A 14,283-nucleotide genomic window follows, 5' to 3' on the forward strand; every position below is an offset into this window, starting at 1 on the left:
CCTTAAAGAAAAACGAAATAGCTTGATAAAAAAGAAAACGAAAAAGGAAATAGGGAAACGAAGAAAGAAAAAGGGAAACTAAATATGAAAACAAAAATACAAAGCACCCAAAGGCCTATGCTGGCCCTCAGAACAGCGATCTCTCTTCCTCTTGCTCGCTTCACAGTATAAAACCCTAAGTTCGAATTGGGCAAAGTCGGCACTTTCCTGCCCTACTACCTCCGTCTTCAACAATTCAAGGTAACAATCACTTCTTTAACTTTGGTTTGTGGTTTTCGTTGTATTCATATTCAATTGTATTGAAGGCATCGAATTTCTTTATCCCTGTTTAAGCTAAATTTATAAAATTTGTGTTATCTGCAACCTGACACGAACTCAAAAATTGGGTCTTCTCTGTTTCGATAGAATAATAATCGCTTGCTACAATTTTCCGGAAAAAGTGTGGTATGTGTCAGTGTGTGTTTTCCCCATGGCTCACTTGCAAAAAATGGGGTTTTAAGATAATGCCCAAGTGATTTTCAGAGTAGTATATCCACTGCGGTTTTCAATTTACTCATAATCGTTATCAAAGTTCAATGATTTGACTTTAAATAAACATTTGGGAAGTTAAAAATCTACTAAGAGAAATAGCAATACCCAGGGGTTTCTTTAATAGCTGTTGTTTTAGTACACATTTGGTTAGATTTGGTCTCTGTAGAGTTTAAGAGATACTTATGTGAAAAGCCGTGCCTGCATATGCGTGTTGTGTGGCACTGATTGGGTTTGCTTTTGCATTTTCGTTGGACACTGGGTGTATTTTCTTGAATTTTTTTTCCTGTTTATATCTCACATTTTCTTTGATTCCAGTTTGTGATGCTCTTGCGCCCCCTGTTTCTGACCCATCTTGGTATGCCATGGGCAGGAGGCTGCTGGGTGATTTAGTCTTTACAGTTTTCAACACCGATGAACTGTGTATGTCAGAGTTATTTTAATTGGTGAACAGAGATACGTATGGCTTCTTTGTTGTCTGGTGATTCCTCTAATCATGGTATGAGTGAAAGTGGTTCCTATAAACACGCTCAGGACAACCCAGAGGAAGGAACCTGTTGGTACTTTTCCAGGAAGGAAATTGAAGAAAATTCTCCATCTAAACAAGATGGCATCGACTTAAAGAAAGAGGCATATCTACGCAAGTCATACTGTACTTTTCTACAAGATTTGGGGATGCGACTTAAAGTGTGAGTTTTAAGCCTTATCTACCTTTTTCTTTTTATCCTTTATTTTCAAAGATGTAGTATTACCGTTATTTGGTTGTCATCAATTCTTATTCTTATCTAGACCTTTGTGCATTTTCCTTTTTTATATTTTCTTAGATAAATTTTTATTTCATTTGTATCTTAATATGTTGTTAAATTTGTTAAAGTACAACCTGTATGTACATGCCTGCTAGCACTCTACAGTATATTTTAATTAGTATAATAATTATAAGTTAGCAGAATATCAGAGTTATTGTTGCATGGAATAACTGTTGAATTCTGCTTGATGTTCTCAAAAATGTTGTTAGAAAAGCTCATATGAAGTTTTGAAGCATTGTGTTCGCTCCCTTTAAATGCCCAGCAGGAATATTATACAAAAGTTTCTATAGTATAGAGCATTTTCTGTGGCTTCTTATTACAACATCCAAAATGAGTGGATACACAATAATGATGGCACACACCATTAATTCCTTTTTAAATTCATATGCCTAATGGATTTCTGTTTGTTTTTTTTTTGTTTTTTTATTTTATGTTAAACTCTTCATCTGGACTTCAATTCTCGTTGACATGGGATTTTCCTGTCTAACTTTGATTTGTGATTTCTTTTTTTGAATTACTTAAGGATAGTCTGCACAAATTGTTTATCTCCACCTTAACTTTTTCCAAGGCCTCATTGTTGTAAAAAGTTATAGGCAATTTACCTTACTATCTTGACCTTTGTCTCAGCTAGCCTGTTGTTTGCTTAATCTCTTCAGTATGAAGTAAATTGTCCCTTCAAGTTGGTACATGCATTCAATTTTGTTGCGTGTAACCAAAAAATGTTAGATCACCTTAGTCCATCTTTCCATAGTATACATTTGATTTTTATCTTTTTAAATTTTACTTGTTAAAAATCCTCATTTGAAATGTTGAGGATTTTTTTTTTCTTATTTAAAAAATAAATTATTAAGGATTTCATTTTGGAATCCTTATTTGTTGTCATCTGGCGATCAAAGAATTGGATGTTGGGGGATGAAATTAAACTTACTCCTACATGACCAATGGATCGTCCCTTTGGGGAAATCCAATAAAATTGGACATGACATCATACCCCAACCTTCTTTTAAATCCTGAGAAAGAGATGTTTAGGACTGAGCACACTTGGAGATTGGAATGTATACATTTGATTAGACATTTTATATTATTCTGGCCGTGAAGACACATCCATGACCATGTTGCCAAAAACTTACATTTCTTTCATTGGTGGACCCTAATTGAGGTGAAGCCAAAAGAATCATTAGGAATTATAACAGTCTATGACAGTCCCTCATGGATGGGCCCTAACTTTTGATAAGAATTTATTATTATTATTATTATTTTTTGATAAGAGATTGAGGTGATAAGAATAAAGGATTGAAGTAAATATATAGGTACCTAGTGACGCAGTCGGATGCACTAAGACAACAAACGTTGGTCTTAGAATTGAAGGTTCAAGTTCGCGGGTGTCAAACTTGAAGAAAAAAACTCTGGAATCCACCAGAAAAAGATAAAGCTCGAAAACTCGAAAACTTTGATTAATAATGATGATAAAAAGTGCCCTAAAACATAGCACCTAAGGTTCTTTATATAGAGAAAACCTAAAGCATAAAATAGGAAATTCCTAGAAATAAGGAAAATTACTAGAATCCTAACTAGAAAAGGAAAACACTTAAAAATGAAATATCTAGAAATAACTTGTAAGCTAGAATAGATTAGGTATTGTAACCGTCTCCTGCATCAGTCTCCTCCACCTCCAAAGAACTCGTCCCCGAGTTCTTATCTGGATAAAGAACACCATCGGCATGATACTCGTAGATGTCTGCTACATTGAACGTATGAGAGATGCTCATGTCGTCTGGTAGATCTACCACATAAGCATTGTCATTAAGCTTTCGTAAAATCTTGAATGGACCATACTTGCGAGGCTGAAGCTTGCGATAAGTACCAACTGGAAACCGTTCTTTCTTGAGAAACACCATTACTTCATCACCTTCTTTGAAAACCTTGAGCCTCCGTTTTTTATCTGCTGCCCTTTTGTTCTTTTGCCCAGTTTCTTCCAATCTAGCTCGGACTGCTTCTTTAGTGTCCAAAATGTCTTTAGCCATAGCTTCAGCTGACGCACTAACTCCAGGAGTTTTCGGTAGTGGAACTAAATCAACCACATGCTTCGGGACAGAGGTATATACCAACGTAAATGGTGATTTCCCTGTTGCGGAATGTACGGCACTATTGTAAGCGAACTCGACCTGCGGTAGAGCTAAATCCCACTGCTTCGGTTTATCCCCACAAACACTTCTGATCATGTTACCCAGCGTCCTGTTTGTTACTTCGGTTTGCCCATCACTCTGGGGATGAGCTGTAGAGCTTCGTTTTAAACTTGTTCCAAACATCCTCCATAATGTAATCCAGAAGTGACTGAGAAACTTAGTATCCCTGTCGGAAACTATTGACTTCGGAACCCCATGGAGACGCACAACTTCCCGAAAGAACAATTTGGCTATGTTGGTTGCATCTGCGGTCTTTCTGCAAGCAATGAAGTGTGTCATTTTGGAAAACCTGTCGACAACAACAAACACATAATCCACACCTCGTTGCGTCCTCGGCAACCCCAACACAAAATCCATAGATAGGTCCTGCCAGATATCTTCAGGAACAGATAACGGCATGTAAAGACCTGTGTTCTGAGATTGTCCCTTAGAAACCTGACAAACAAAACACCTCCGAACAATAGCTCCAGCGTCTTTCCTAAGGTGCGGCCAATAGTACCTTTCCTCCAAGCTTGCAATTGTCTTATCCCGTCCCAAATGACCACTAAGACCACCACTGTGCAATTCTCGGATCAGCTTCTCTCGTAACGACGAGCAAGGAATGCACAGTCTGTCTCCTTTAAAAAGATAACCATCGCGAATATGGAAGTCTGCAGAAGGATGCTTACCGTTGCACTTGTCCCATAATTCCTTGAATTCAGCATCACTTTCATATAACTCTTTCAAAAATTCGAAACCCACAATCTCATGTGCTAAGGTAGTTAGCAAGGAAACCCTTCTACTCAAAGCATCAGCTACCTTGTTAAGAGCTCCGGACTTATGCTGAATAATGAAAGGAAATTTTTGCAGAAAACTTACCCAACGAGCATGCATCTTATTTATCACTTTCTGGCTGTGAAGAAACTTCAGAGCTTGGTGGTCAGTGAACAGAATAAACTCTCGCTGAATCAGATAATGCTCCCATTGTCGAAGAGCTCGAAATACCGCATAGAACTCTTGATCATAAGTACTCCATTTCTGTCGTGCTTCGCTTAGCTTTTCACTAAAGAAAGCTATTGGTCTTTTCTCCTGAGATAACACAGCACCAATTCCTACACCACTAGCATCGCATTCCACTTGAAATATCTTATCAAAATCCGGCAATGCTAACACAGGAGCAGTACAAAGCTTCTCCTTAATCAATGCAAAACTCTTGTCTTGTTCTGGTCCCCAGTGAAACTTCCCTTTCTTCAAGCATTTGGTAATAGGTGCAGTAATAGTACTGAAGTCTCTTACAAATCTCCGGTAGAAAGTAGCCAAACCATGAAAGCTGCGTACCTCAGTTACGGTTTTGGGAACGGGCCAGTCTTTTATTGCACGCACTTTGGCTTCATCTACTTGAATCCCATCCTCACCAACGACAAACCCCAAAAACAGCAGCTTGCTTGTGCAGAATGTGCATTTCTTTAAATTCACGTACAGCTGATTTTCTTGGAGGACTTGTAACACCTGCCTTACATGCTCCAAATGGTCGTCCTTGGCTTTGCTATTGATCAAAATATCATCGAAGTAAACTACCACAAAGGACCCAATGAAAGGACGGAGAACCTGATTCATCAATCTCATGAAAGTACTAGGTGCGTTTGACAAGCCGAAAGGCATCACTAACCACTCGTACAATCCGTCTTTACTCTTAAAAGCAGTCTTCCATTCATCTCCAGGCCTGATTCGAATCTGATGGTACCCACTTCGAAGATCTATTTTCGAAAACACCTTTGATCCATTCAACTCATCAAGCATGTCTTCCAACCGAGGGATAGGAAACCGGTATTTGATTGTGATCTTGTTGATGGCCCTAGAATCAACACACATTCGCCACTGATTACCTTTCTTTGGAACGAGAAGAACCGGTACAGCACAAGGGCTCATGCTCTCGCGGATTAACCCTTTCTTCAGCAAATCTTCAATCTGTTCCCTTACAATTTCATTCTCTTTAGGGCTCATTCGATAGTGGGGAAGATTAGGTAGACTAGAACCTGGGATCAAGTCAATGTGATGCTGTATATCACGCATAGGAGGCAGGTTGTCAGGTAGTTCCTCAGCAACTAACTCCTTGTAATCTTCCAAAATTTCTAACACCTCACGTGGAGTTGTTGTCTCCTCCGTCACGGCACTCATCAACCCCTTGACCACAACCGGATAAAAACACTGTGATTCCTTAACAGCCTTGTCAAGTTCTTTATCATCATGCGACATGACTAGGAAGCTTGACTTCTTCTCTTTTGCAACGCTACCAAAATCCTTGACAGGAGCCATTGCAATCTTATGATTCCCCCATGTAAACATGATCACATTGTCTCGTCCTCGGTACGTAATGTCGTTATCGTACTGCCATGGTCGCCCAAGGAGAATATGGCAAACATCCATATCCAAAACGTCACAGATTATCTCCTCTTTGTAATGCTTACCAATTGATAAAGGAATTTTGCAAGTTTCACTAACCCCTACTTTAGATCCTTTCTTCACCCATCCGAGACCATACGGCTTCTCATGACGAGTCGTGGGTAGTTTCAAATATTCCACCAGCTTTTGAGAAACTAAATTCTCGGAGCTCCCATTGTCAACAATCACATTGCACACCTTGTTCTGAATAGAACAATGCGTTCTAAACAGATTCTTGCGTTGTCCCTCTTCTTTGGATGATAGAAACAGTCGCTGTAAAACAATGCTGATTCTGTCCTCAGATTCCTCTTTCGCAAATTCAACTCCCTCATACTCCTCATTCTCCATAAAGTCGTCTTCCTCTTCTTCTAGCAATGCAACCGTCTTCCTACTGGGACAAACATTCGACTTGTGACCTGTTCCTTGACAACGGAAACACTTGTCGAGGGTTGGCCTAGCATAAGGAGTGTTCTGTTTCGGAGTGGGTGCTCTGTCCTTCTGAATGCCACTAATGGAACTACTTGCTCCTTTGTTGTTAGAGTTGGAATCTCTGTTAACCACGCCTTTGTCCTTCTCTCCGGCTGGTTCGACGTTGTTCTGAACCGAGGGTCTCCTGAAATTTGTGAAACCCCGAGATGATTTCTCCATCAATTCCGCTTTCAAGGCTAGACTGGATGCTTCTTGAACTGTCCACACAGTCTGTAACCCTATTTTCCCTTGAAGAGAGCCCCTTAAACCACTGATGTATCTAGCCACCTTCTGATTCTCTGTTTCGTTTAAGTCACTACGTTCAGAGAAACGTAAGAACTCTGCTGTGTAATCAGTCACGGTCCTGCTTCCTTGTACACAATCAATGTACATCTTGTAAAGAATCTGCTCGTAGTCCTCCGGTAAGAACCGCTCAGTCATTAGCTGCTTCATTCGGCGCCATGTTCTAACTGGACCCTTCCTCTGTCTTTGCCTTTGGAGAGCCAATTTATCCCACCAAACAGCAGCAGTCTTCTTTAACCGGATAGCCACCATCTTAACCTGTTTACTCTCCGGGACTTCCATAACATCAAAGAACCGATCAACATCAATTTGCCAATCGAGAAAGTCCTCTACACCCATAGTACCATAGAACAATGGAATATCAGCTTTCACTCTGTAATCCTGATTATTTTGATTTCCTTGTTCTTCCTCTTCCTCTTCCAATTCCTCCTCTGAGCTAGAGTCATCAACAGCGACACGGTTATGCCTGCCTTGTTGTTGATTGTTTCTAACAGGCGGTCGGTTGTTTCCACCTTGTCCTGCGTTAGCAATCTGATTGGTTAATGCTGCAATCTGATTAGTTAACGCTGCCACCAGATTTGCCAGGTTCGTGGTTGATTCGTTCAAACTCGCTGTGAAACCCTCCATGTCGGCCCTGGTTACTGGTTGATCACCCATAGCTGTTCAAGCTTTGAAAATAGTAGGAGATTGCCTGCTCTGATACCACTTGACGCAGTCGGATGCACTAAGACAACAAACGTTGGTCTTAGAATTGAAGGTTCAAGTTCGCGGGTGTCAAACTTGAAGAAAAAAACTCTGGAATCCACCAGAAAAAGATAAAGCTCGAAAACTCGAAAACTTTGATTAATAATGATGATAAAAAGTGCCCTAAAACATAGCACCTAAGGTTCTTTATATAGAGAAAACCTAAAGCATAAAATAGGAAATTCCTAGAAATAAGGAAAATTACTAGAATCCTAACTAGAAAAGGAAAACACTTAAATTCCTAGAAATAAGGAAAATTACTAGAATCCTAACTAGAAAAGGAAAACACTTAAAAAGGAAATATCTAGAAATAACTTGTAAGCTAGAATAGATTAGGTATTGTAACCGTCTCCTGCATCACCTAGATTGAATTTTTGTAGATGATGTTTCAATGAAAGCATCAGATGATTAGACATCGTTTTCAATGAAACCCTATTGAATGTTTGTTTGAGAGGAAGGAGTGCTTATATCAACCTAGAAAAGATGGAGATGATTAGACATCGTTCTTGATGAAGCTCTATTGATATTATTTTCTCTTTTATTTTGCAGACATGGGGTTAACTTTGTGTGATAAAAATCATTATGACACCTATCAGCCTTGTGTTCTATGTAATTTCTGTGTTCAACATTGTTCATATATTTTAATGCCTTTTGTACTGATTTGCAATTTGTGCATAGTATTGATGCAATGTTTGGTAGGTTTATAAACCGCTGAAAAAGGATGTTGAAAAAAAGTTATTCATATAACAAACAGTGTCAGGTTCTGAGGTCTAAATGATGCTTTAGATAAGTGAAAGCACTTGCAGAGTGTTTGCTAAATATCATTGTAGAGGTGATGTGAAGTATAAAATGAACAAATAGACACCATAAAAGTGAGCAAAGTACAAAAGTATAGCTAGCAGTGAACAAGCAGTTCCCCAACAGATTGGTAAAAACTGTACCATCCTCCTTACTACACAAACCTAACACAACAAAACTTAACAGTACAAAATATCAATAAATAACAGCTCCCCTATCTGCATGAAGAGCAACGAGTGTAATATTTCTAAACTCATTAGATACTAATACAAAGAAGCTCAAAAGTGCACGCTATCCCACAATAAATCCACCTCCTCAAATTTTACTTCAAAAATTCCTTTTCTTTCAAACCACATGAAGACCAACTTTTCCAAACTAATTGTTTGCATTTCAATTGCATTACTAATCTTTGTCCCTGTCCCTCAATCAATCAATGGGGCAAATTAATCTTTTTCCTCAACCAAATGCACCGTGTTTGTCACCAAAAGATACACAAGAGGTTGGAATCCGACTTAACCTTGCCTCCCCAAATAGTTTGCGCCAACATATAAGTGGAATTGGACAATGGAGAAATAAGCTATTAATTTTCTTGGCTCTCTCTTTACACATGATACACTATAAAGGTGATACAAATGTGAGGCCTCCTTCGTTGAATAGTTTCATAAGTATTAACCCTTCCATGAGCAATTATCCAAGCAATTATGTTTTCCTTAGCCTTCCAAATAAATCTGATGGGTTAAAAACAAAAGAGGTGGAGAGGTGGTTTATCAATCAACCAATTAAAATAGGTTTCGCACGAAAAAGTTTAGAATATTCAAGTTGCCAAAACCTTCTACAAGAACACAATGGATACAACGAGGCATTTTCAATCAAATCGAAACCATAAAAAATTTAATAATGCAAAGACTGCAAGTAGTCATGAAATGTGTCTCCTCAAATGCTTTTTAAAGAACTGAAGAAAAGAAGAAAAGAAAAAAAAAAGCTCTTCTGTAGTACTTATCATCGCACAAGTGGGTACTTTTAAAGTGCAAACTAAAGGCACAAACACCCTGCTTTACTGTCTTTGGCCCCTAATATTCCTAAAACCATTTTACCGTTGAGTTGTTGATTTTGGTATGTATTAATTCAAGATTCTTCTTATGTTCTCCGAGGGTAAACATGTAATTGCATAATTAAACATATAATGACAGTTAGCCGGACAAAATAGGCGAGGGTATTTTCTGACACCTCGGGGAAGGTTATTATATATATATATATATATGAAAAAATAAAAAATATATGTTTTAAAAGGCTGGTCATATGCACTGAAAGTATCTAAATTTGTCATAGTTTCCTACTAAGCGGTGCTTATCTTCTAAAAGAAAACTAATATTGAATTGAATCATACTCAAATAAAGTATTGTAGGTTTGAACTCTGAAGGCTCATGTTAGCTATTGGAACTGAGTAACATTGTAGTTCTACTGCATAGTGGATTGAATCTATTATCTTGTGTTGTGACTCAAATTCTACCAAACAATTTATGATAAAAGATTCCACATGATGGTGATCCTGAACATTTTATTATGCAGTCCTCAGGTAACAATTGCAACGGCCATAATTTTCTGTCATCGATTCTTCCTTTGCCAATCCCATGCGAAGAATGATAGAAGGGTGAGTATTAACAGTCTGGAATGGTCCCCATTCCCTCTGGTTTTCTTGTTCTATTTGATTTATATCTAAGTTAGATTTAGACTTTCTAGCTGGGGTGATTGGTAATGCATTATGCTGGCTGTTTCTATTGCATTTGTTTACTCCCTATTTCTATCTTGGAAAGGAAAATTGTTCATATGCTTGAGAAGGAAGCTAATTTTATTGGGGTAGTTTGATGGTTTACTCCTTTCTTTCCCAAGTTAGATCCATTTCGAGCCATAATGTGATTAACGAACACATAAAGAATAGGATAACTGCTGAATGTGGACCGGGAGGCAGCTGTTTCTTAGGATTTCTTTGTATTTTAGTTAGGGTCTGATTGTTTAGCTGTAGTTGTTTGTTCTGCGCAAAGGTTACATTTCTGATGCTCTGTAGTTGTAATGGTTGGGACTTGGAGCGAACCCTTAGTGGACTGCTGCTAATCTGTCTTTGTATTGGTGTTCTTTCATTTGTATAATTGTTATGTTTCCTATCCCAAATAAAAACAAAGCAATTAAGGTGGAATTGATTGGGAAAAGGATTCCTATAAAAAAATTGGGCAAATGATTTGTTTTTATTAAAATGTTGTGCAGACCGTTGCAACAGTGTGTATGTTTCTCGCTGGGAAGGTTGAAGAAACTCCCCGCCCACTGAAAGATGTTATCCTTGTCTCGTATGAAATAATTCATAAAAAGGATCCTGCAGCAGTTCAGAGGATCAAGCAGAAGGTAGTTATCAACTTATCACTATATTGCTTGTACAATGCATTCCTCTATTTATCCACCAACACATTTATATTATGTTACTGATGTTACTTGTTTTAAGTGAACTCATTTAGTTCTTCCTTTTTTCAAAGGTAATCCTCATATGTGGACCATTATTTTCTTCTCTATTGTTTACCCTAAGTTCCCAACTGCTTGTTATGTGCCCTTTGCTTATACCATTTCGAAATGCCACCTTACCTCTGTAGGTTGAGCACAAAGACAGTGTTCAATAGTACATATAAATAGGTGTTAGCCGGCTGCTAAATCTCCTAGTCCGAAAGTCGACTTGCATTGCCTAATTGTTTTCTCTCTTTCCTGTTCTTTTTTCCCATCTTCATTCTAATAATTCTTTTATCTAAGAATATTCTACTCTATGATCCGCAGATATGTGCACTCTTTCCGAATCTGATTTTAAAATTTTTTTTTGTGTGTTAAAATGCAAGTATGTTTCTATTATTGTTTTACAGTTTATTTAGTTTATTCATACACATGCAACAATCATGCAGGAGGTATATGAACAGCAGAAAGAATTAATTTTACTTTGTGAGAGGCTTGTTCTTGCAACACTTGGTTTTGATCTTAATGTACACCATCCATATAAACCCCTGGTTGAGGCAATAAAGAAATTCAAAGTAGCTCAAAATGCCCTCGCCCAAGTTGCATGGAATTTTGTCAATGATGGGTATGCTTCTCTTAGTTCATATATGTTGCTTGTTGTTGGCCTTTCTTCATTTTCTTCTTGAACTTGGAATGTGGCATGCAGACTTCGGACATCTCTTTGCTTGCAATTTAAGCCCCACCACATTGCGGCTGGTGCCATTTTTCTTGCTGCCAAGTTCCTCAAAGTAAAGCTTCCATCAGATGGCGAGAAGGTCTGGTGGCAAGAGTTTGATGTCACCCCACGCCAATTGGAGGGTGGGTGTCCTTGTTTTGTTTCAATAAGTGATGCTACACAGCAAATAGTGTCCTTTCCCAGCCTCTTATTCTTCGTCCGATGAATTTTCTTCATCACTCTACACTCTTCCTTTACTTTCGACCCCTCTAATTCTTTTTTGTTAGTGAGTGTTAGATGGTAGGTCTGTGGAAGAACTAAAATGTTCAAACTAATCAACTGGGAGAAAATGTTTTGGAGAGTTGTAAACTCTCCCTCTGTCCATCCATACAATCATGTGATCATGTCTAAATCATTAGTTAATATTCTTTTCAAATATGTTGGTCTTAGTTTCAATTGACAATTATTTGCTGCAGAGGTTAGCAATCAAATGTTGGAACTATATGAACAAAATCGATTACCACCTTCCAATGAAGTTGAAGGAAGTGCAGCGAGTGGTGCTACTCATCAGCCTCCTGCAAAAGCTACAACTAGCAGTGAAGAACATACAACAAGCAACAGTCATTTGCAGGCTGGAGGTACAAGACCTGGAATCTCAAAGCCAGCATCTAGGCCAGGGTCTGAGCAATCATATGCTGAGAATGGTGGACCTACTAGAACTACCCAAAGTCGAAGTAATGATTACAGAAGTGCTGATTTGAAAGGTGCTTCGGATGAGAATATGGATGTTGAATTCAAAGATAATCAACACCCTGAAGCAGTGCCATTGCACCAGGAGAAGGTGGGGGAAGCTCACAGTGTTTCAAGGCGAAGTGAAGAAGGTCAAGAAAGAGAGAGTAATTTCGGGAAAAGTGAAACAAGGGAAGGAGGGGAACTGAAGGACAAACAAGTTGGCCGAAATCTAGAGAATAGACAAAGTGTACTTGGCCGATCACCTCAGGAAGCTATTAAAAAAATTGACAAGGACAAGGTAAGGGCAGCACTGGAGAAACGTAGGAAATCCACTGGCGATGTGACTCGGAAAACAGATGTGCTGGATGAGGATGATCTGATTGAGAGGGAACTGGAAGATGGTATTGAACTGGCTTCTGGGAGTGAGAAGAATAAGCGGGACCGGAGACAAAGCTGGTCAAAGCCCTCAAATAGACAAGAACATGAGAGCCTGCATCAGGGAAAACATCAAGGGAGTGTTGAAGATGGTGGACCACATTTAAGTAATATAGAAGAGGGTGAGGTATCGACACATGATGGCGGACAAGAATCTCAGTCACCTAAATCAAGCAATCGCAAGAGAAAGGCAGGAAGCCCTCTAACAGTTATAGAAAGGAAGCAGCGACATGATTACGTGCCTGGGCCCCATCACCATAATCACATTGATTATACAGAAGATCACAACAGGGTGAGCCGTGTTGGCCACACAGAAAGGGATAACAAAAGGCATGTACAGGAGAATCATGTCTGAGGTGGTGTCTACTGCTTAGAAGAACCCAAAGTAATGTCAGTTTTGAGCTCTAAGGTTCCTTCATCTTGATATTTTTGGCCAACTTCCATGTATGCCTAAGAATGGTGGCTTCTCAAAGTCCTAGGTGGAATACAATTAAAGGTTCTTTTTAAATCTCATCTCATCTCTTTCTGAAGATGTATCCGATGTAACCTTGTACTATAGATTAGATGATGATGATGATGATAATTTGATTGTAGAACCATAATATTTAAAATAGAGAAGAAACCCTTTGATATTGTCTAATCAATTCAGTTATTTATACCCATTGAAACCCTTCGCTACCACCTCATACAGGCAGATGATCCATTGCTGTCAAGTTATGAACTCTCAAATCATGAATTAATGAGATCAGGCAGGAGATGGCTTTCAGTCCATTAGTGTATGTATATATGTATTAGGTTCTCTCAACTTTGCCATGTATATGTAAGTGTAAGAAAAGAGTCAGGATGAGTTGTGATCAACTAAGAAAAGCACTCAATGATCTGCTTCTTTTGATGAATGAGACCCAAAAACAAGTAAACAAAGAGACGAGCAAACAAAAACAAGTAGTGAATTTAAAGAAAGTCGAGGCCTTTGTTTCTGGAAACGAAAGTACAAATACCACAACCAGTAGTTGGGACTAAAATTTCCATACAAAGAGACTAACAGATACATATGAAAGATAAAAGAGTAGTGTTGATGCAAATTCTAGTAAGGTAGATGCAACAACTTAGATAAGCTGATCTGGCTGATCAGGTGCTTTGCTGGATGATGAAGTGGATGCTGGTTGAGATCTTCCTGCAAGAGAAACAAGATCAAGGGAGATGGACCGGTGTGGTACCAGCCAAACACGCTCCGATGATGAAGTCAGTGATGGTGGATGAGGAAGAACAAGGGATGAACTTGGGAGAATAGGAGGAACAAGGCAAATGTTCTGGGTTATTCTCAGCAAGTTGGGTAAGCTCTTTGGTGAATGGAAATTTTGTGTAAGTGTTTGTGGGTAGATTTGTAGTGTGTTTTTGCACGTATGGCTTGATATATATATAAGCAAAGGAAACCTTAATGAGTAAGATACCTGCATGTGAATGAATGGTTGCCAGAGACCCACGCACCTGGTCAGACCTAGTTGCAGGCTCAGCTGCTTGCTTCCTCAGCATTTAATGTTGCATTGAATGCTTCATTAAATGCAAGGTTGGAAGGTTCAGGCAAACTGCTCCAGTAGTCATGAATGCAAGCCTGATATTCTATCTGTCAGAAGATTGTGTCAGGTGCATTCAAGTG

At 38.8% G+C, this 14,283-nt stretch overlaps 1 protein-coding gene across 3 annotated transcripts; it reads left to right on the top strand.

Annotated features, from left to right (window-relative positions):
• The first annotated feature begins 98 nt into the window (after window positions 1-98).
• Window positions 99-13,270, top strand: LOC147297698 (cyclin-T1-3-like). 3 transcript variants are annotated; one of them, XM_086243104.1, is made up of 7 exons: window positions 99-240; window positions 847-1,217; window positions 9,824-9,905; window positions 10,517-10,651; window positions 11,194-11,369; window positions 11,451-11,602; window positions 11,936-13,270. In XM_086243104.1, the coding sequence occupies exons 2-7, from the start codon at window positions 991-993 to the stop codon at window positions 12,979-12,981; spliced, it is 1,818 nt and encodes a 605-aa protein (XP_086099230.1). In that variant the 5' UTR covers window positions 99-240; window positions 847-990; the 3' UTR covers window positions 12,982-13,270. The 3 variants fall into 3 exon arrangements, with proteins under 3 accessions (XP_086099230.1, XP_086099222.1, XP_086099238.1); XM_086243096.1 differs by having other exon boundaries at window positions 902-1,217; XM_086243112.1 differs by lacking the exons at window positions 99-240; window positions 9,824-9,905 and having other exon boundaries at window positions 1,078-1,217.
• Window positions 13,271-14,283: the final 1,013 nt, after the last annotated feature.

The sequence above is a fragment of the Dryas octopetala genome, chromosome 1, assembly GCF_963921425.1.
Source record: "Dryas octopetala chromosome 1, drDryOcto1.1, whole genome shotgun sequence".
Classification (NCBI taxonomy): Eukaryota; Viridiplantae; Streptophyta; class Magnoliopsida; order Rosales; family Rosaceae; genus Dryas; species Dryas octopetala.